At 37.4% G+C, this 24,362-nt stretch overlaps 1 protein-coding gene across 6 annotated transcripts in view; it reads right to left on the bottom strand.

Moving 5' to 3' along the window:
- Positions 1-1,988: 1,988 nt before the first annotated feature.
- Positions 1,989-24,362, bottom strand: part of LEMD3 (LEM domain containing 3) — an 81,913-nt gene continuing 59,539 nt past the window's right edge. For 2 of the 6 annotated variants that reach the window (XM_082351230.1, XM_082351231.1), the window contains exons 10-13: positions 22,476-22,557; positions 19,774-19,879; positions 19,589-19,667; positions 17,164-19,369 (exon numbers count right to left, since the gene is read on the bottom strand). In XM_082351230.1, coding sequence (XP_082207356.1) covers positions 19,206-19,369; positions 19,589-19,667; positions 19,774-19,879; positions 22,476-22,557 — 431 coding nt within the window. In that variant the 3' untranslated portion in view covers positions 17,164-19,205. Of the gene's footprint in view, positions 14,010-15,219; positions 15,321-17,163; positions 19,370-19,588; positions 19,668-19,773; positions 19,880-22,475; positions 22,558-24,362 lie in introns of those variants that run through there. The other 4 variants (XM_082351234.1, XM_082351232.1, XM_082351233.1 and 1 more) reach the window with 4 other exon arrangements.

The raw sequence follows: 24,362 nt of genomic DNA, 5'->3' as shown, positions 1-24,362 counted from the left end.
TTCCAATATAAAACATCTTTTTTACTGGATTAAACATGAAAAACATCTTTTAAAGTAAATTACTGATCTGGCAATAAAGAGGAATCCTTAGAGGCCAAAAATGAAACAAAAGCAGAAAATCAAGGATATAATCAGATGTGGGAGCCAGTGGTGACCCAAAGAGCACCAGCTGAACCCTCATGACTTAGAGTTTTTAACAGCAGAATATATATTCTTCTCAAGTTCACATGGAACATTCTTCAGGATAGACCATATGCTAGGCCATAAAACAAGCTTCAAAGGTTTAAAAAAAAATTGAAATCAAACAAGTATGTTATCCAACCACATGGAATGAAATTAGAAATTAATAACAGAGAGAAATACGGGAAATTCACAAATACGTGGAAATGAAACAACACACTTCTAAATAACCAGTGGGTCAAAAAAGAAACCACAGGGAAATTAGAATACTTTAAGATGAATGAAAATGAGGACACAATATATATATCAAAATGTATGGGACACAGCTAAGGCAGTGCTTAGAAGGAAATGTAAAGCTGTAAATGCCCATATTAAAGAAAGAAAGATCTCAAATCAATAACTTAAACTTCCACCTAAAGACACTGGAAAAAGAAGAGCAAAATAAACCCAAAGCAAGTAGAAGGAAGGAAATAATAGACTAGAGTGGAAATTAATGACATGGAGAATAGAAAAACAATAGGCAACATCAACAAAGCAAAAGATGATTCTTTGAAAATATCAAAATTGGTAAACTTGTAGCTAGACTGACCAAGAAAAAAAGAAAACTCAAATTATTAAAATCAGTAACAAAAGAAGGGACATTAGTACTGACATTACAGAAATAAAGAGGATTATAAGGGAATACTATGACTAACTGTATACCAACAAATTACACGACAAATGAAATGTAAAAATTCCTAGGACACAAACTACTGAAACTGACTCAAAAAGAAATGGAAAATCTGAATAGACCTATCACAAGTGAAAAGACTGATTTAGTAATCATAAAACTGCCTATGAGGCCTAGGCCTGATGACTTCAATGGTGAATTCTACCAAATATTTAAAAAATAATTAATACAAGTTCTTCACTAACTCTCCCAAAAAACAGGAGGGACCACTTCCCAATTCATTCTGAGGCCAGTATTACCATGATGCCAAAATCAGACAAAGACCTCACAAAAAAAGAAAACTACAGACCAAATATCTCTTTTGAATATAGATACAAAAATCCTCAACAAAATACCAGCAAACTAAATTCACCAACATATTAAAAGGTTTATACACCAAGATTATGGCTTGAGTGTTATCCCAGGAATGCAAAGTTGGTTTAGCATTTGAAAATTAATCCCTGTTATCAGTAGAATAAAGGACAAAAATCATATGATCATCACAACAGACACAGAGACAGCATTTGACAAAATCCAACACCCCTTCATGATAAAAACAATCAACAAACTAGAAATAGAAGGTAACTTCCTCAACTTGAAAAAAGAAAATGAGTAAATACTTTGAGGTCAGTGAAATGAAGACACAACACACCGAAAGCTAACATCATACCTAATGGTGAAAGACTGAATGCTTTCCACACGACAGGGATATCTGCTCTCCCACATCTGTTCAAAACCATACTGGAAGTTCTGGCCAGGGCAAGTAAGTCAAAAAAAAAAAAAAAAAGCATCTAGAAAAATTAAAACTACCTTTTATGCAGATGACATGATCTTATATATAGGAAATTCTAAAGAATTCACTAAAACCTATTAGAACTAAGAAATAAGTTCAACAAGGTGGCAAGACCCAAGATCAATAAACAAAACCCAACTGTATTCTATACACTTGCAATGAACAATCTAAAAAAAGAATTTTTAAAAAATTCCAATTATAATAGCATCAAAAAGAATAAAACACCTAAGAATAAATTTAACAAAAGAAGTATAAAACTTATACTCTGAAAACTATAAAACACTGCTGAAAGAAATTAAAGAAGACTTTTGAATTTTATTTTTTATTTTTTATACAGAAGTTTCTTATTAGTTATCTATTTTATACATATTAGTGTATATATGTCAATCCCAATCTCCCAATTCATCCCACCACACCCCCACCACCCCCACCTTCCCCCCTTGGTGTCCATACATTTGTTCGCTACATCTGTGTCTCTATTTCTGCCTTGCAAACCGGTTCAACTGTACCATTTTTCTAGATTCCACATATATGCGTTAATATACGACATTTGTTTTTCACTTTCTGATTTACTTCACTTTGTATGACAGTCTCTAGGTCCATCCATGTCTCTAAAAATGACCCAATTTCATTCCTTTTTATGGCCGAGTAATATTCCATTGTATATATGTACCACATCTTCTTTATCTATTTGTCTGTTGATGGACACTTAGGTTGTTTTCATGACCTGGCTATTGTAAATAGTGCTGCAACGAACATTGGGGTGCATGTGTCTTTTTGAATTACGGTTTTCTCTGGGTATATGCCCAGTAGTGGGATTGCTGCATCATACGGTAATTCTATTTTTAGTTTTGAAAGGAACCGCCATACTGTTCTCCATAGTGGCTGTATCAATTTACCTTCCCACCAACAGTGTAAGAGGGTTCCCTTTTCTCCACACCCTCCCCAGCATTTGTTGTTTGTGGATTTTCTGATGATGCCCATTCTAACTGGTGTGAGGTGATACCTCATTGTAGTTTTGATTTGCATTTCTCTAATAATTAGTGATGTTGAGCAGCTTTTTATGTGCCTCTTGACCATCTATATATCTTCTTTGGAGAAATGTCTATTTAGGTCTTCTGCCCATTTTTTGATTGGGTTGTTTGTTTTTTTCATATTGAGCTGCATGAGCTGTTTATATATTTTGGAGATTAATCCTTTGTCCACTGATTCGTTTGCAAATATTTTCCCCCATTCTGAGGGTTGTCTTTTCGTCTTGTTTATGGTTCCTTTGCTGTGCAAAAGCTTTTAAGTTTCATTAGGTCCCATTTGTTTATTTTTGTTTTTATTTCCATTACTCTAGGAGGTGCGTCAAAAAAGATCTTGCTGTGATTTATGTCAAAGAGTGTTCTTCCTATGTTTTCCTCTAAGAGTTTTATAGTGTCTGGCCTTACATTTAGGTCTTTAATCCATTTTGAGTTTATTTTTGTGTATGGTGTTAGGGAGTGTTCTAATTTCATTCTTTTATATGTAGCTGTCCAGTTTTCCCAGCACCACTTATTGAAGAGACTGTCTTTTCTCCATTGTATATCCTTGCCTCCTTTGTCATAGATTAGTTGACCATAGGTGCATGGGTTTATCTCTGGGTTTTCTATCTGGTTCCATTGATCTATATTTCTGTTTTCGTGCCAGTACCATATTGTCTTGATTACTGTAGATTTGTGGTACAGTCTGAAGTCAGGGAGTCTGATTCCTCCAGCTCCGTTTTTTTCCCTCAAGATTGCTTTGGCTATTCAGGGTCTTTCGTGTCTCCATACAAATTTTAAGATTTTTTGTTCTACTTCTGTAAAAAATGCCATTGGTAATTTGATAGGGATTGCATTGAATCTGTAGATTGCTTTGGGTAGTATAGTCATTTTCACGATGTTGATTCTTCCAATCCAAGAACATGGTATATCTCTCCAAAGTGTCATCTTTGATTTCTTTTATCAGTGTGTTACAGTTTTCTGAGTACAGGTCTTTTACGTCCTTGGGTAGGTTTATTCCTAGGTGTTTTTTTTTTTTCTTTTATAAATTTATTTATTTTTGTTTATTTTTGGCTGTGTTAGGTCTTCATTGCTGCATGAGGGCTTTCTCTAGTTGTGGCAAGCGGGTGCGACTCTTCGTTGTGGTGCGCAGGCTTCTCCTTGCAGGGGCTTATGTTTTGCAGAGCACAGGCTCTAGGCACATGGGTTTCAGCATTTGTGGCACATGGGCTCAGTAGTTGTGGCTCATGGGCTCTAGAGCACAGGCTCAGTAGTTGTGGCACACAGGCTTAGTTGCTCTGCGGCATGTGGTATCTTCCCAGACCAGGGCTCGAACCCATGTCCCCTGCATTGGCAGGCAGATTCTTAACTACTGCACCACCAGGGAAGTGCTATATTTTATTCTTTTTGTTGCAATGGTGAATGGGATTGTTTCCTTAATTTCTCTTTCTGATCTTTTGTTGTTAGTGTATAGGAATGCAAGAGATTTCTATGCTTTAATTTTGTATCCTGCAACTTCACCAAATTCATTGATTAGCTCTAGTAGTTTTCTGGTGGCATCTTTAGGATTATCTATGTATAGTATCATGACATCTGCAAACAGTTAGTTTTACTTCTTTTCCAATTTGTATTCTTTTATTTCTTTTTCTTCTCTGATTGCCAAGACTAGGACTTCCAAAACTATGCTGCATAATAGTGGTGAGAGTGGACATCCTTGTCTTGTTCCTGATCTTAGAGGAAATGCTTTCAGTTTTTCACCATTGAGAATGATTTTTGCTGTGGGTTTGTCGTATATGGCCTTTATTATGTTGAAGTAGTTTCCCACTATGCCCACTTTCTGGAGAGTTTTTGTCATAAATGGGTGTTGAGTTTTGTCAAAAGCTTTTTCTGCATCTATTGAGATGATCATATGGTTTTTATTCTTCAATTTGTTATTATGGTGCATCACATTGATTGATTTGTGTATACTGAAGAATCCTTGCATCCCTGGGATAAATCCCACTTGATCATGGTGTATGATCCTTTTAATGTGTTGCTGGATTCTGTTTGCTAGTATTTTGTTGAGGATTTTTGCATCTATATTCATCAGTGATATTGGTCTGTAATTTTCTTTTTTGGTAGTATCTCTGTCTGGTTTTGGTATCAGGGTGATGGTGGCCTCCTAGAATGAGTTTGGGAGTGTTCCCTCCTGTAAAATTTTTTGGAAGAGTTTGAGAAGGTTTGGTGTTAGCTCTTCTCCAAGTGTTTGACAGAATTCACCTGTGAAGCCATCTGGTCCTGGGCTTTGGTTTGTTGGAAGATTTTTAATCACAGTTTCAATTTCATCACTTGTGATTAGTCTGTTCATATTTTCTATTTCTTCCTGGTTCAGTTTTGGAAGTTTATGCCTTTCTAAGAATTTGTCCATTTCTTCCACGTTGTCCATTTTATTGGCATAGAGTTGCCTGTAGTATTCTCTTCTGATGCTTTGTATTTCTGCAGTGTCTGTTGTAACTTCTCCTTTTTCATTTCCAGTTTTATTGATTTGAGTCCTCTCCCTCTTTTTCTTGATGAGTCTGGTTAAAGGTTTATTAATTTTGTTTATCTTCTCAAAGAACCAGCTTTTAGTTTTATTGATCTTTGCTATTGTTTCCTTTGTTTCTATTTTATTTCTGCTCTGATTTTATGATTTCTTTACTTCTATCAACTTTGGGTTTTGTTCTTCTTTCTCTAGTTACTTTAGGTGTAAGGTTAGATTGAGATTTTTCTTGTTTCTAGAGGTAGGATTCTATTGCTATAAAATTCCCTCTTTGAACTGCTTTTGCTGCATCCCATAGGTTTGGATCAACGTGTTTTGTTATTTGTCTCTAGGTATTTTTTGATTTCCTCTTTGATTTCTTCCGTGATCTATCTCTTGGCTGTTTAGTAACATATTGTTTAGCCTCCATGTGTTTGTTTATTAAATTTTTTCCCCTGTAATTTATTTCCAATCTCATAGCATCGTGATCGGAAAAGATGCTTGATATGATTTCAATTTTCTTAAATTTACTGAGGCTTGATTTGTGACTCAAGATGTGATCTGTCCTGGAGAATGTTCCGTGTGCACTTGAGAAGAAAGTGTAGTCTGCTGTTTTCAGATGGAACGTCCTATAAATATCAATTAAATCTAACTGATCTTTTGTGTCATTTAAAGATTGTGTTTCGTTATTAATTTTCTGTCTGGATGATCTGTCCATTGGTGTAAATGAGATGTTAAAGTCCCCCACTATTATTGTGTTACTGTCCATTTCCTCTTTTATAGTTGTCAGCATTCGCCTTATGTACTGAGGTGCTCCTATGTTGGGTGCATATATATGTATAATTGCTATATCTTCTTGGATTGATACCTTGATCATTATGGAGTGTCCTTCCTTGTCTCTTGTAACATTCTTTATTTTAAAGTCTATGTTATCTGATATGAGTATCGCTACTCCAGCTTTCTTTTGATTTCCATCTGCATGGAATATCTTTTTCCATCCCTTCACTTTCAGTCTGTATGTATCCCTAGGTTTGAAGTGGGTCTCTTGTAGACAGCATATATATGGGTCTTGTTTTTGTATCCATTCAGTGAGCCTGTGTCTTTTGGTTGGAGCATTTAGTCCATTCACATTTAAGGTGATTATCAATATGTATAGTCTTATTACCATTTTCTTAATTGTTTTGGGTTTGTTTTTGTAGGTCTTTTTCTTCTCTTTTGTGTTTTCCACTTAGAGAAGTTCCTTTAGCATTTGTTGTAGAGCTGGTTTGGTGGTGCTGAATTCCCTTAGCTTTTGCTTGTCTGTAAAGCTTTTGATTTCTCCATCAAAACTGAATGAGAGGGCTTCCCTGGTGGCGCAGTGGTTGAGAGTCTGCCTGCCAATGCAGGGGACACAGGTTCGAGCCCTGGTCTGGGAAGATCCCACATGCCACGGAGCAACTGGGCCCGTGAGCCACAATTACTGAGCCTGCGCGTCTGGAGCCTGTGCTCCGCAGCAAGAGAGGCCGCGATAGTGAGAGGCCCGCGCACCACGATGAAGAGTGGCCCCCGCTTGCCGCAACTGGAGAAAGCCCTCGCATAGAAACGAAGACCCAACACAGCCATAAAAAAAAAAAAAAAAAAAAAACCAAAACTGAATGAGATCCTCGCCAGGTAGAGTAATCTTTGTTGTAGGTTCTTCCCTTTCATCCCTTTAAATATATCATGCCATTCCCTTCTGGCTTGTAGAGTTTCTGCTGAGAAACCAGCTGTTAACCTTGTGGCAGTTCCCTTGTAGGTTATTTGTCATTTTTCCCTTGTTGCTTTCAATAACTTTTCCTTTGTCTTTAATTTTTGTCAATTTGATTACTATGTGTCTCGGCATGTTTCTCCTTGGGTTTATCCTGCCTGGGACTCTTCGCACTTCCTGGACTTGGGTGGCTATTTCCTTTCCCATGTTAGGGACGTTTTCAACTATAATCTCTTCAAATATTTTCTCGGGTCCTTTCTCTCTCTCTTTGCCATCTGGGACCCCTATAATGAGAATGTTGGTGCGTCTAATGTTGTCCCAGAGGTCTCTTAGGCATTCTTCATTTCTTTTCATTTTTTCTTTATTCTGTTCTGTGGCAATGACTTCCATGACTTCCACCATTTTGTCTTCCAGGTCACTTATCCGTTCTTCTGCGTCAGTTATTCTGCTATTGATTCCTTCTAGTGTATTTTTCATTTCAATTACTGTATTGTTCATCTCTGTTCATTCTTTAATTCTTCTAGGTGTTTGTTCTTTAATTCTTCTAGGTGTTTGTTAAACATTTCTTGCATCTTCTCGATCTTGGCCACCATTCTTTTTCTGAGGTCCTGGATCATTTTCACTATCATTATTCTGAATTATTTTTCTGGAAGGTTGCCCATCTCCACTTCATTTAGTTGTTTTTCTGGCGTTTTATCTTGTTCCTTCATCTGGTACATAGTCCTCTGCCTTTTCATTTTGTCTATCTTTCTGTAAATGTGGTTTTCGTTCCACAGCCTGCAGGATTGTAGTTCTTGCTTCTGCTGTCTACCCTCTGGTGGATGAGGCTATCTAAGAGGCTTGTGCAAGCTTCCTGATGGGAGGGACTGGTGGTGGGCAGAGCTCAGTAAAACTTTAATCCACTTCTCTGATGGGTGGGTCTGGGTTCCCTCCCTTTTGGTTGTTTGGCCTGAGGTGACCCAGCACTGGAGCCTACCCGGTTCTTTGGTGGGGCTCATGGCAGACTCTGGGAGGCCTCATGCCAAACCCAGAACTTCTGCTGCCAGTGCCCTCACAGTGAGCCACAGCCACCCCCCGCCTCTGCAGGAGACCCTCCGACACTAGCAGGTAGGTCTGGTTCAGTCGCCTATGGGGTCACTGCTCCTTCCCCTGGGTCCTGATGCGCACACTACTTTGTGTGTGCCCTCCAAGAGTGGAGTCTCTCTTTCCCCCAGTCCTGTTGAAGTCCTGCAATCAAATCCTGCTAGCCTTCAAAGTCTGATTCTCTGGAAATTCCTCCTCCCGTTGCTGGACTCGCAGGTTGGGAAGCCTGATGTGGGGCTCAGAATCTTCACTCCAGTGGGTGGACTTCTGTGGTATAATTTTTCTCCAGTTTGTGAGTCACCCACCCAGCGGTTATGGGATTTGCTTTTATTGTGATTGCGCCCCTACTACCATCTCATTGCAGCTTCTTCTTTGTCTTTGGATGTGGGGTATCTTTTTTGATGAGTTCCAGTGTCTTCCTGTCAATAACTGCTCAGCAGTTAGTTGTGATTCCAGTGCTCTCGCAAGAGGGAGTGAGCACACGTACTTCTACTCCACCATCTTGAACTAATCTAAAGAGATGACATTTAATAAATGGAAAGACATCTCATTTTCATGTATTGGAACACTTAATATTATTAAGATGGTAACACTCCCCATTTTACATATTGATGTGCAGATTCAACATAATCCCCACCAATATTCCAGCTGGTGTCTTTGCAATAACTGAAGCTGATCCTAAAATTCATAGGAAAATCAAGGGATCCAGAATAGCTAACATAGTCTTGAGAAAGAAAATGATGACTCACACTTCCTGATTTCAAAACCTGCTACAAAACTATAGTAATCAAGACAGTGTGGTACTGGCCTAAGGACAGATATACAGACCAATGGAATAGAACTGAGAGTCTAAAAGTCTAAAAGTGAAATAAAGTCTAAAAGTCTAAAAGTGAAATAAACCCTCACTTTTACTGTCACCTAATTTTCAGCAAGAGTGACAAAATAATTCAAGAGGAGGAAAGAATAGTCTTTTTCAACAAATGGTGCCAGGACATCCCAAATGAATATTCACATATAAAACAATGAAGCTGAACCCCTACCTCTCATCGTATATAAAACGTAGCTCAAAATGGATCGACGACCTAAACATGACAGCAAAAATAATAAAACTCTTAGAAGAAAACATGAAAGTGAATCATCATGATCTAGGATTAGGCTATGGCTCTTAGACACCAAAATACAAGCAGCAACGACAACAAAAATTAGTAAGTTGGACTTCATCAAACATAAAGATCTAGGCCTAGGGAAACAGTATTCCAGAGAGAACAAGTATGAAGGCCCTAAGGTAAGATGTGTATTAGAGGAGTAGAAAGTAAACCAGAGTGAGTGGAGAAAGTTGAAGCATGATAGGAGAAATATTTGAAGAAATGGGCATAGTCCAGTTTACAAAGGGCCTTGAAGGCCATGATAAGAAATTTGGATTTTATTCTAAATGCAATGGGGATCACTGGAAGATTATATTTTAGAGAATGTCATGTTCTGATACATGTTTTTGAAGACAAGTTTGATTCTTGCATGGCAAATGAACTGTTGCTGGGCAGGGAACAAGGGAACCAACTTAGAAAGTTTTTATAGCAATCCAGGTAAGACATAAATGATGGTATCAAGAGAACGGATAGACTGGAGATTAGACAGATAGACAGATATGGAAGAGCTGAAAGGACTAATTGAATGTGGGAACGGAGGAAAAACAAGAAATAAAGAATAACTCCTAGGGGCTTCCCTGGTGGCGCAGTGGTTGAGAGTCTGCCTGCCAATGCAGGGGACACAGGTTCGAGCCCTGGTCTCGGAGGATCCCACATGCCGTGGAGCAACTGGGCCCGTGAGTCACAATTACTGAGCCTGCGTGTCTGGAGCCTGTGCTCTGCAACAAGAGAGGCCGCGATAGTGAGAGGCCCGTGCACCGCGATGAAGAATGGCCCCCGCTTGCCGCAACTGGAGAAAGCCCTCGCACAGAAACGAAGATCCAACATAACCATAAATAAATAAATAAAATTAAAAAAAAAAAAGAATAACTCCTAGGTTTTCAGTTTAAGCCTGCTGACATATGTGGTATAATTTACTGAGAAAGGAAAGACTAGAAGAAGAATAAGTTTGGAGGCAATTAGGCATGGAAATCAGAGTTTTGTTTTGGTATGTAAAATGTGAAAAACCATTAGTCATCCAAACAGAGGTATCAAGTAGCAAGTTGAATAAACAGATCTAGACCTAGTGGAGGAGTCAAGGCTGGAGATAAAAATTTGAGAGTCATTCATTAGGCCTCTGTAGGACCACCTAGAGAAAACATCTAGATAGAGAAGAGCAGAGGAGCTCAGACTATGGCCCAGGGCACTGCAATATTAAAAGACTGAGTAAAGGGGGAGTTGCTGGCAGAGGAGATTGAAAAGGAGTAATCAGTTAAGTAGGAGAAAAAAACAGGATTGTGGTGTGTGAAGAAGGATAACTCAGAAATATTTCATTAGTTACTTGGATGCAAATTCAGTCACATGAGGTAGACAATCAAAAACTTATCAAAGCAAAAAAGACAAAAAATGTGAAAGAGGGGCTTCCCTGGTGGCGCAGTGGTTGAGAATCTACCTGCCAATGCAGGGGACACGGGTTCGTGTCCTGGTCTGGGAAGATCCCACATGCCGTGAAGCAACTGGGCCCGTGTGCCGCAATTACTGAGCCTGCGCGTCTGGAGCCTGTGCTCCGCGACAAGAGAGGCCACGATAGTGAGAGGCCCGCACACCGCGATGAAGAGTGGTCCCCGCTTGCCACAACTAGAGAAAGCCCTCGCACAGAAACGAAGACCCAACACAGCCATAAATAAATAAATTTTTTAAAAAAAATGTGAAAGAGGTAAGAAAAGGGAGGGAACAAATTGCAGACAGTTTAGGAACAGCAAGTCTTGTTTATACAGTTTTTTAATAAACTGATTAGTTGGCAGCTAGCAAAAAGGTAGGCTGAGCAGACTGTCTTTAAGCAGGCTGACTTCATCATCAAAGGGAACTGTTTCAGTTTATGGCTTCACCAGAGCCTTGAGAGTTTAGCTGCAGAATATATTGGACAGGCTTTCTTCCTGTATTTTTCAGTCTACCCCCTTAGGCCAGGTGTAAATCATTTCCTCATCAGAAGTACTCCAGTGTCATGGAAAAAAAGAGGGGAAAAGTATTAAAAAGTATTTCAGAAAGAATATGGAAGCCAAAATTCATGATCAGGAGGTGCAAATTAATCTCACAGGAGGTACCTTTATACCAATGGTTCTCAAACTCGAGTGTGCCACCAGGATCACCTCGTTTATTAAAACACAGATTATTAAGCCCCAATTCAAAATTTAGGATTCAATAAGTCTGGAGTGGGGCCCAAAATCTGCTTGGACTAACAAGTTCCCAGGTGATGTTCATACTGCTGATTTAAGAACCATACTTTTTGAGTATCACTGACCTAGAAAACTTGAATATGTGCAGCTGGAAACACATTCAAGAAGGAATGTTCGTAACTACCTTGTTTATAATAGTAAAAAACTGAAAATAATCTAACTGTCCGTAGTTGAATGGATAAATACCAACATTAATATGTGGTAAAACTATAATGAAAAATAAAGAATTATTAATACAAAATTCAGGATAGTGGTCATCTGGGAGTTAGGAAAGAGAGAGAAGTATCAAGGACACACAGAGGTGCCTCAAAGTTAATGTTCTATATTTTAAACGATGTTGTACTTCAAAATGTAAGTAAAATATATACTTCATATATATTCTAATATGTGTGAATCATTTCATAATAAAAATTTTTAAGTAAAGTGGGAGATAATGATCAGCTATGTCAGATGGTGCTGAGAGTTCAAAGAAAGGTGAGGACACAGAAAAGACTATTGAATTTGGCAAAAGGAAATTTGTGGTGATCTCTAGAAGTGATTTCAGAGGAGTAATGAGGACAGAAGCCAAACTAGAATGGATTGAGAACACCATAATACAAGATAGAAACTGCCAAAACCATGAGAAGTGAAAATGAATATCAATATTTCAGGAGTGCACATGATAGGAATTACTTCCAACCAGGGGTCATCAATACCACTTCCTGGAAGAGGCATTTGTATAGGATTCTAGAGGATGGGCAACATTTGGGTATACAGAAGCAGGAAATGAAGGATGTTTCAGGCAAAAAGAACAACAGGAACAATGCCAGTAAAGGCAGAATCAAGCAAAAGTTAGATATGAAGGGGAAGGGCAAGCAGTGCAGTCTAGCTGGAGCATGGTGGCTGGGTGAAGACTAGGATTTAGCTAGAAAGGTACACGTTGTTCAAGACTGGCACTGTCAACATGGTAGTCACTGGCTACATGTGGCTACTGAGCACTTAAAATGTGGCTAGTACAACTGAAGAACTGAAGGTTTAATTTGAATTAATGTAAATTTAACAACTGATACCTGATTCAGTTATAGGAACACTTTTAAGTATATTTGGAAGAACCTGCATATATGAATAAACTTTTTCAAACAGTAGATTTTATGTAACCTAAATATAGACCAAGTATTTTCAATAAAAATGCAGCATCTGAATTAAGATGGGCTGTAAATAAGGTGACCATCTGTACAAATTTTAGCACTGTAAGTCACACAACACAGGGTCACCCTAGCTGTAAGAGTAATCTATAGTCTAGATGTCAAAGCATGTAAAATAGCTCATTAATAAAAGCTTTTATCACATGTTGAGATAATAATATCCTGTATATATAAGGCTAAATTAAATGTATTAAGGTTAATCTCACCTGTTTTTTACTTTTTTTAATGTGGCCATCAGAAATTTTAAAATTATACATGCCTGGACTTCCCTGGTGGCGCAATGGTTAAGAATCTGCCTGCCACTGCAGGGGACACGGGTTCGAGCCCTGGTCCAGGAAGATCCCACATGCCACGGAGCAACTAAGCCCATGCACCATAACTACTGAGCCTGCGTGCCACAACTACTGAAGCCCGGGCGCCTAGAGCCCGCACTCCGCAGTAAGAGAAGCCACCGCAATGAGAAGCCGGCGCACCGCAACGAAGAGTAGCCCCCACTCGCTGCAACGAAGACCCAACGCAGCCAAAAATAAATAAATAAATTTATTATAAATAAATAAAATTACACATGCCTGACATTATATTAAGTATTGGACAGCACTGGTCTAGATAACGGCAGGCCTTAAAGACCAACTTGAGTTTTGGCTATTACTCAGTAGGATATAAAGTGCCACTGAAATCTCAAAATGTCCACATAAATTTTTTTTTAAGTAAAAGGAAGTATTGTAGCATTTGGAACTATAAAAATAAAACTGGGGCTTCCCTGGTGGCGCAGTGGTTGAGAATCTGCCTGCCAATGCAGGGAACACGGGTTCGAGCCCTGGTCTGGGAAGATCCCACATGCCGCGGAGCAACTAGGCCCGTGCGCCACAATTACTGAGCCTGCGCGTCTGGAGCCTGTGCTCCGCAACAAGAGAGGCCGCGATAATGAGAGGCCCGCGCACCGCGATGAAGAGTGGCCCCCACTTGCTGCAACTAGAGAAAGCCCTCACACAGAAACGAAGACCCAACACAGCCATAAATAAAATAAATAAAATTAAAATAAATAAATAAATAAATAAATAAATAAAAATAAAACTGCCCTCTGGAGTTAAATTTTTAAATTCACTCAATAAATCAAAGGAGAAATGAAGTCGCCAAGAAAAAAAAATGGTTTCCAGGCCTATAAGACTTGACTAGTTTACAAAGGCTTTATAAATGTATAACACACATCATCAAAGTTCCTAGCTTTGGGTGCATGGCAAACCGTTTATAAACAGTCCTAGTTAAAAACCAACTTTTGTATTTATTCCTTCTTTTGACAGTCACAGGTTTACAGATCTACTCAACATCTCATTTTCTACAAATCAGGAAAATTTCTAATGAATACCAGAGAATCATAGACAATGCTAGAACATTATGTATGTTAACAGTTCTGTTTTTTTGGAGAGAGATTCTTAAAGACTGTCCCCTGTCACCTTTCCTCCAACAATGTCCTACAACAGAAAAATAAAAGTCAGAAGGATTATTTTGCCTAACATTTGCAATTCTGAGAAGTCTTATCTAGCACTCTGACTAGCATCTGGCTCCCGCCAACCGCCCATCCATAATTTAGGGAATGTCACCACCATCTAACCAGTTGCCCAAGCCAGAAATATGATAGTCATACTAAATTTCTACTTCAACTTCACCCCAAAGACCTTTTCAAATTCCACCTTCTTAATTTGTTTCAAAATTTTCTTAATATTTCACCCCAACCCTAACCTCCACCTAAGGCCCACATAGCTAAATATGGCAGAATTAAGATAAAACTAAATTTCTGTCTCTATATGAACTCTCTCTCTCTGGGTCATCTGATTTGCCTCTGTGGTTTTCACTCCCAAATTGTATCTCCAGCTCAGATTTTTCTCAAAATACCTCAGAACTGGAAATCCAATCACCTACTAGAAATATCCACCTGAATATTGGGATAGATAAATATTCCATCCCAATCTCAAAGTATCCAAAAATTCAATTTATCATTTTTCCCATCCAATTTGTTACTTATCACCTATTCTCCAAATGTTGGGATGGTTAGAGTTCCTACATTAGAAAACTGGACATCAATTTCTCTATCAATATCCAATTAATCAAGTCCTTCCCATTTTATCTCTATTTTTCAAATCCTTTCTCCATTTTTCATCCCAACAAATCCTCACCTGATCTCCCTTTAACAACCCACATCCAAACTTCAGAATGTGACCTACAAGGCTTTCCATGAACTGATCATTGCCTACCTTTCCTGTCTCTATTTATTGTCTTGTACTGAGTAATTCAACCATAAGAAATTGCTTGTAGTTTATACATGCACTAGGTTGTTTCTCATCGATCTTTTTTCATGTGCTATGCCCAGACAGCCTTCTTTCCAACTTTAAGGAGCATGTGCAGGTCTCCAATGTCTACGCATAGAAGAAACGGTATAGCTAAGTACTCAGGTTCTACTGGCATTAAAGTCCAAGAATCAACAAAATGAGTCTATCCTGCTGCCCCTGGTAGAGGTTCTTGGGTACAGAAATCTACCATCAGGATGTATTCCTAGTCATAAAGTTTCTCCAGTGGGACTTACAGGCAGTAGCTAGTTATGCTCACTAGACCAGTAGAATGAGCGTTATGGACATTCAGTTTCTTTAAAGCGCAACTTCTGGTTTCTAATTTTCAGTTAAGTACCTGTTCTTGAGCATCCTTTCCAAAAGAGTGGCTGCCAAAATTCTGCTTGATTTAGCATCTTTTGTTGAGTCATCTGGAAGAAGTGACTTGCCGAGATAAGTCTAGGAAAAAAGGGCGAAGAAGCCATGTAGATGACCTACAGTAATGTCATGTCACTAGGAGCAGGGAATGAGAATTGCAAGGTCAAACTTATTGAAGGAAATGTTCCAGGCACATGATATATCAAGACACTGTTCACTTGGAAATCACAGCTTGTCATCCACACAAGGAAAATGTAACAAAGTCCAATATCAGGCTTCAATAGTCACAAGATATTCAGGTTTCTACCGACCAAAGAGCATGAAAATGGATTTTATAATAACTCAGGTTCCAACACGTTAATTTTTATGAGCTCATCTCAAGAACAGAAGCTTCCCTCAGAGCTCACAGGAAAAGAGACTTACCATTGTACCTATATTAATTAAGAAGTGTCTGATAAATTTTACCTCATCTGCCCTGATGTCTTCTCAATCTATTAAGATGCATAAGGTACCTCTCTAATCTCCCAGAATTTTTTAAAAAATTATTTATTTTTGGGTCTTCGTTGTTGCCCATGGGCTTTCTCTAATTGCAGCGAGTGGGGACTACTCTTTGTTGCAGTGCGTGGGCTTCTCATTGTGGTGGCTTCTCTTGTTGCGGAGCAGGGCTCTAGGCATGTGGGCTTCAGTAGTTGTGGCACATGGGCTCTAGAGCGCAGGCTTAGGAGTTGTGGCGCATGGACTTAGTTGCTCCGTGGCATGTAGGATCTTCCCGGACCAGGGCTTGAACCCGTGTCTCCTGCATTAGCAGGCGGATTCTTAACCCCTGCACCACCAGGGAAGCCCTAATCTCCCAGAATTTATTCTGCTTTCTTCTCTCACTATATTTTCCACACTATCTTTTAACTTAGCTGCCCTAGGTTCTCTAGATTGTGACCACCTTGAAGACTGTGCCATGTCTTTTTCATCTTTGCATCCCTAATATGTAACAGTGCCTGACATTTGTTAGCAACCAATAAAAGTCTACCAACTAAGTCAAGTCTTCTTTTTAGTTGATTAAACCATCGAAAAATCTAAACCAATGCTACTCAAAGTAGCTAGCCCATAAACTATTTTTTTATGATAAGGAGTTTGAGCCAGAATGTGTAAAAGAATGGCTTCCTTTGAGAAAGTCTTGCTATGAAAAAATGTCTAGCTGGGACTTCCCTGGTGGTGCAGTGGTTAAGAAGCCACCTGCCAATGCAGGGGACATGGGTTCGATCCCTAGCCCGGAAAGATCCTACATGCCACGGAGCAACAAAGTCCATGTGCCACAACTACTGAGCCTGTGCTCTAGGGCCCACGAGCCACAAATACTGAAGCCCATGTGCCCTAGAGCCTGCATGCTGCAACTACTGAGCCCATGTGCCACAACTACTGAAGCATGCACGCTCTAGGGCCCATGTGCCACAACTACTGAGCCCGCGTGCTGCAATTACTGAAGCCCACCTGCCTAGAGCCCATGCTCTGCAACAAGAGAAGCCACTGCAATGAGAAGTCCGTGCACCGCTTCGAAGAGTAGCCCCCGCTTGCCACAACTAGAAAAAGCCTATGTGCGGCAACAAAGACCCAACGCAGCCAAAAAAAAAAAAAAAAAAAAGTCTAGCTAAACTAAGTAGTGCTTTAGTGATACATCTGATTTACATTCTTGCCCCACTTTAAGCCAAACACTTGAAAGTTAGACAAAGACATTTTCATAAAGAAAAGATGCTGAGGAATGGATGGTTAAAATTAACTTTAGGGTCTTCATCCATTTTTATAAGCATACATATATTTACAGATACCAAAAAAGATTAAAAATAAAGGCATCTATTTTCACCGGTAAAAAAAATAAAATAAAATAAAGACACAGGGCACTTAAAAAAATTTTTTTTAACGCCAAGACGCATTTAAAAAAAAAAGCCTAATAAATTTTTAATTAGAATTTTTTCCTTTTTTTAAACAGGACAAGTAACAGATTACATCAAAATTCAGAACTTCTCAAATATCTAGTTATTATACACATTCCCATCTGTCTTGCAGGGAGGGATCTTGGTCGGCTTAACAGTTTCAGGTAAAATAAGCTGCATAAAAGTATATATTACAATAATAAATGTACAACGTTTACATGGAATATGTTTTAGAAGCAAGAAAAAGATGCATCTGCATCAAAAGGCGACCTCTTAAAATGCCACAACTCTTTTTTACATTCACTCTTGTAACAGGTCACAAGATGGAGTCACTAAGCACAGATAAATCACTGTGATGCACATAAAATATAGAAAGATTGGTTATTTTATATATTATATATATATTTATATTTTCACACTTTAGCATCTGAGACATAAACTGAGAATTTAAAATTTATTCTCTTCAGATAACAAATCATTTTTTATTCTTCATAAACATGGTGCCCACAAAAGCACATAGGTAAGGCACAATAGGGTTTTCTGTTACAGAACAGTGTGCATCATGTTTACTTAACCAGAAAACGTGCATTAACTGTGCAAGTTCATGCTGCAAACCCAACACATATACAATTAAAAAAAAAAAAAAGAAAGAAAACTGAGCTTTAACAAAATCAAAATTGGTACAATTCCAGCTGTTTCACATATTCATTTGGACTGACAACGACATATCAACAGGTTATTTTTAAAAAGCCAATTGTTACATTACAAGTAAACTTTGCTCCATAGCTATTTTAATCTGAAATCATAAACAGTAATAAGGTAACTTCACTGAAACAAAGTAAATACTGAGGCACAAAGCAACCATCACTCCTGCATTTACTGTACTGCAAACTTTCATGACCCAAAATTGCAAATATAATTTCTCAAATACACATTTTGCTGCAACAATGTGCCCTGCTTTAAACTTGACATACAACAGGGAAGCTAACATCTCATTAAATTATAAATAGATTGGGAAAATGACTTAATCCCAATGGTACTATGTCATAGCCCTAGTATTTATAATAAATACAGCTTTTCACAAAATACTTTTCCAATATCTGCCAATTGGTTTTTTATTGCTCACATAAATTTGAATCCATTACAACTGGTATCGGAACTTTCACACAATATCATACTCAGACATTTTTATATAAAACCTATAAAAGATATTTTAAACTTTTATCTAATACTTCCAGGTGTTTGGCTGTTTGATCTATATGATAGTACAGCCATATGTATATATGTGTGTGTATATATACACATATACACATACATATATATATATATACATACACACATATATACACATACATATATATACACATTAGATTATGAATAAAATAGGAAGCTTATTTTACTGCTTTAATGCAGACATCCTCACAAAACAAGACTACTTTCGCCATCACCAGCATTTATACATATATACAAAAGCCAGTTTAAGTACATGTACATCCACTTATACTTATATGTAACCACTAAACCCAAATTGATTTTTCCATATTCCAGCTATAGCAAATGAATCTCTTACAAGCAATAGAAACCTAAGATTAAATTGGGAAATTAACAGTTTTACCACATTAGCCTGTAAGGAACTATGTAGGTGACTGTATACAAAAATTCACAACATTAGTTTACAGGAAATTATGGAAATACAAGAAGCCTTTTCACCATGCTTTTGTGTGGTTATCCAAACACTTCTTGGTGCAAAAATAACAACCACCACATCTGAAAATGCTTAATAAGGTCAATGTTCCTCATGCAAAACTTTAAGTGCATTGGCTTAACTGAGCTCCAAAAACTGAATGAAACAATTATTCTATCTACTCAGCATTGCTGCTTCACTGCTAAGTCCCTTTGGAACCTTAAGATTTCTGGAACGTTCAAACAGATCTGTACTCAATAAAAATATTACATACAAAAAGCATTTAAAAAGGGAGACGAAGCCAAACAGGAATTTTCCTGTTGTAAAGAACAGTCCTAGGAGTGGAAGAAAGTCTTTTCAGGAACCTCCTTGAGAATTGGCTAGGCCAGTCCGAAGACGAAGATGAGACATAGAGTTCATATGTTTATTTGATGGCTTCAAGGGAGTGTTGCAAGTAAGAGCTTGGGGAAAGCGATGGTGATATCTATCTAGTCGTAAATATTTTACTGTAACCAATTTCCCTGTTGTAAGATAAAAATAATATTTTAGATCTGTATGAATGTGCTTAATAGAAAACAAACTGTGGTAAAAGATATATGAACACAAAACACAAATAAAATAATCTAAAATTATTACTCTAAAAATGCTAACCTAAGATTCTTTAATTTAAAATCTGGTACAGTTTAACAGTAAACCATAATTTATCTTTTCAAAATGTTTGTCATACTCAAATTTCTTACCATCAAACCAAGAGCCATGCAATGCCTTAAAAGCTTTCCCAGCATATTCTGGAGACAGACATTTAACATATACACAACCCTGTGGTATTTTTTAAAAAAATAAAAAGGGAAGAAAGAAAATAAATAGTCTTAGTTTAGTAGCAACAAATCCAAAACGTAGAATTCAATAGTAAAAGTTACTTTACCTCACGTGAATTTTTGTCTACTGCAATGTGAACAATGCCATCATTATCACTGCATTTTTCTAAAATTGCTTCTTGAATTGCCAAATGCCACTGATCCCCTATTTCCCTAAAAAATTAATGAAAACAAAAATCAACAGCCATCATCAAAAAGTCTACAAGTAATAAATGCTGAAGAGGGTGTGGAGGAAAAGGAACTCTCCTACACTGTTGGTGAGAATGTAAATTGGTACAGTCACTATAGAGAACAGTATGGAGGTTCCTTGAAAACTAAAAATAGAGTTACCATGTAAACCTGCAATCCCATTCCTGGGCATATATCCGGAGAAAACCATAATTCAAAAAGATACATGCACCCCAATATTCATCCAATATTCATAGCAGCACTATTAATAGCCAAGACATGGAAGTAACCTAAATGTCCATCGACAGATGAATGGATAAAGATGTTGTATATATACATAAATGGAATATTACTCAGCCACAAAAAAGAATGAAATAATGCCATTTGCAGCAACATGGATGGACTTAGAGATTATCATACTAAGTGAAGTAAACCAAACAGAGAAAGACAAATATCATATGATATTGCTTATATGTGGAATCTAAAAAAATGATACAAATGAACTTATTTACAAACAGAAAGAGACCCACAGACAAAGAAAACAGTTATGGTTACCAAAGGGGAAAAGGGGGGAGGGATAAATTAGGATTTGGGGATTAATTTACACACACTATATACACTATATACTTATACACATTATTTTATATATATAATGTATACATAAAATAAATATAAAATAGATGTAAAATAGATAAACAACAAGGATCTACTGCATAGCACAGGGAACTACACTCAATATTTTGTAATGACCTATAAGGGAAAAGAATCTGAAAAGGAATATATATATACATATATATACACACACACTATATATGTATAACTGGATCACAGTGCTGTATACCTGAAATTAACATGATATTGTAAATCAACTATACTTCAATAAAAAGAAATATTTTTAAAGAATGAGCAAAAAAAAAAAACCCCAAAACACAAAAGATCTGTTGTACAACATAAAATTTTTACTTTTCAATCATACCTCCATACAGCTGGGGGAAAAAAGAAAAAAAAATCAACAGCTATATTCCTACTCAGAAGAAGTCTTTTGTTTCTTACAATATATATACCCAACTAGAATGGGGATAGTTTAAAAACCATATATTGTTAAAATTAACAGTACATAAATGCTTGTTACTAACAGTAGGTAGATTAAAAAATAATTAGCATTCAGAAGTCCCAGCCCTGCTCTCACTTTCCAGTCTAAGAACGCACACGCTGAGGCAATGAAGGATCAGCCTACTATAGCAGAATAAATGTGCTGTCATTTTTATGTTTAAAATCCTATGTACTTAAAGTCATTTCTCTTTTCTATCTAGACAAATGTTAATGAGCACTTTAATGAGTTACAGTAAACTTGTAAAGTATTATTTTTTAATGACATTTTCAAATCCTAAACTTAAGGAAAATTCTTAGTATACAGTGTATTCTGAGCTTCTTTTTTTCCAAAATAATAGAAGCGTGAATATAGGACACACATTTTGTACAAATAAGTCACCTTACTATTATGAAAGAGTTCCCGCTACAGTAACGCACATTTGTTTTTCTTGTGAGATATAGATGGTGGGTCCAAGGAAAAGGCTGTTACGCTTCAAATTGTAAATCTTTATCTCAGGTAATAAAATACTGGACTGGCATAGACTTCCTAATCCCTAAGGTATGAGGTAAGATTCCAAATAGAGGGATCACCACACCGTTAATTGTTTCTACCTCTGCAAAATGGAGGGGATGTGTGTGTGTGTGTGTGTGTGTGTGTGTGTGTGTGTGTGTGTGTGTGTGTGTGTGTGTGTGTATACTAACAGTGCTTTGTCACATTTACAATTTTGCTGTCACTTATTTGGAATCTTACCATATCAACTATTTCTTGAAATAAATGAGCTATCGGATGGGACTTATGGGTATTTTAAATGTAATACAATTTCTACTGTCAGCTTTTTTTAAAAAACAGAATTTGACTTGTCCTATCATTGGACAGATAAGTAGTCACCTCTAGGAAGCAAGTTCTAAAGATTATTACAGCTTATATGTGAAATATTATGGATTCTAAGGCAATAACTTTTGACTGTGCTATTTTCTGGATGCATGTGTTGTTGTAATTACATAGACAGAAAAGTTTCTCAAACAATAAACGGACAAGTCTTGTAGAGAGGAAGGTATGTACATTTTTGTAGAAAACTTTTTACGAGTAGGATTTGGAAATTTTAAAAGAGCAGATATTTCCATCTATATTGCCTACTGAGGCAAAGAACGGTGGCAGACATGACTTATACATCTAATAAAGGGTACTGTTGTTTGTCATCATATCTGTCATTAATTTGACTCAAGCATTTATCTGCTATGGGGATTCCCAGTGAATGCAAAGATTTATAAAAGTTTTACAAATCATTATACATCTGTGTCTTTTGGTGAAACCTTTGCTTGAAATTTAACAAAAAAGAAGAAATGAGAAAAACAGAACATTTCGGTAGTTAGAGATTCAGAAGTAAAAGATTTTTCAATTACAGACATAGCATTATAAGAGTATCATGCATTTTTCAGCCAAATATTCCAAATAAAAATTACATGTACCTTTCGTCATAATACTTACATAACTGGATCAAACATATTTCGAATCTTTAGACATGGCGTCAAACTATTTGGTGGTGAATTTCTTCTATCTAAATGAAATGCTATAAAAAACAAATTAGTTTCACTATTTTCCATTGTTCCATTTTGTTGAAAAGTATTCAGCCATTCAGTTTATTCAAAAAGTATTCACTGTGTACTTTTATTATGAGCCAGACCCCTGGATCAAGGTGAATAAGACAGACACAGTCATTGTTCTCACAGACTTTAGTTTAGTGGGGGAGACAGATGAAAAAGTGTCACCCAAGAAATCATAATTGTGGTAAATCCTAAGAAAGAAGAGTACAGAAAGCTCTCAGTGTAAGTTAAGCTAATCTGTGAATATCAGGTAACACTTCAAGGAGAAAGTATAATTTATGCTGGGACCTAAAGAATAAATACAATATAAATAGGCAGAGTAAAGAGAGGTGTAAAGGACATCTCAAGCAAAGGTGACAGCTTGTACAAAGCCCAAGGCAAGAAGGAACTTGGTATATTCGAGTAACTAAAAGATAGTCACTGTGACTAGAGTGGGGACAATAGAAAGATAAACCTGAAGAAGGGGATGTTGGATTATGGAGGACCATGTAGGCCACATTAAAGCACTTAGACATTACCATAAAAGCGATGGGAAGCCACTCAAATGTTTTAAGGAGAGGAATAGTATGATGAGATCTCTTAAAATTATAAAATTTTTAAATAGAGTGTTATGTGGAGAATCAATTAGACGGAAGCAAAAGTGAATGCAAGGACACCAGTTAGGAGGTTATTATAGTTGTCAAAGAGGGAGATGATAGTAATGTGGATAAGACAGGCCAGCAATGCAGATGGAAATAACTGGACAGAATCAGGACATATTATAGAATAGATTTGACATGACTTGTTTAAAGACTGCACATGTGGGGGCTAAGGGAGAGATTAAGGATGACTCCCAGGTTTATGACAGAACCAACTGAGGAGGGGTAAGTATCATTAATTAGACAGGAACACTGGAGGAAAGGTCAGTTTGGAGAGAGACGACATTAGGTTCATGCACATGTTGAATTTCCAGTGCTTCTTAGTAAAGAAGACAAGTATACAGCTGGGTATGAAAATCTGAAAACAAGAACAGAAGACTTAGTGCAAGATATAAATTTGAAAGTTATCCACATATATATATAAAATGAAGTTGCAGCATAAGGTCATCTGGGAAGACAGGGAGAATGATGAAAGATGGCCTGGAAAAACCCCAACACCTAGAGGACCAGGAAAATCTAGAAAAGAAGATTTAAGAAAGGGTAAGAGGTAGGATGAATACCAGAAGAAAGTGGCAACCACAAAGCCAAAACAAGAAATTTCCAAGGCAGGCTCAACTGTTAATACTGTTCAGTAAATAAGGACAGGAAAGAAAAATGCCCACTGACTTTAGCAATATTGAAATCTGAGAGCTGTTTCCTTGAAATGATGGAAAACAGATTGGAGTCAGCTGAAGAATAAATGGGAGGTGAAAAAGTAAAGACAGTGAGTAAATTGTTTGATGCTATCTGGCTATAAATAGGTAAACAGCTATAGGACAATGTATAGTGCACCAGTGTGTTTTAAAAATGAGACTACAGTATGTTTAAGTGCTGATGAAAAGATCCAGGAGAGGCAGGGATTTAAAACACAGTAAGGGAAGACACTTGAGAAGACCAGAGGGAATGGGATCCAGAGGGATCCTCTGAAGAGAAGGGCTCAGATCTTTGTTAAGTGAGACAGCTCCTCAATTGCAAGAGGAGGTGAGGATGAGTGTAGATTTTGGTAATTCTATGGATTTGGTGGTGGAAATTTGAGGCAGGTACAATCTGATTGCTTCTATTTGAGTCATCAGCTGAGAATTAGAAGACAGAGA

Source organism: Balaenoptera borealis (genome assembly GCF_965194805.1).
Source record: "Balaenoptera borealis genome assembly, chromosome: 13".
NCBI lineage: Eukaryota > Metazoa > Chordata > Mammalia > Artiodactyla > Balaenopteridae > Balaenoptera > Balaenoptera borealis.
This window is presented reverse-complemented; position numbering and strand designations above follow the sequence as displayed.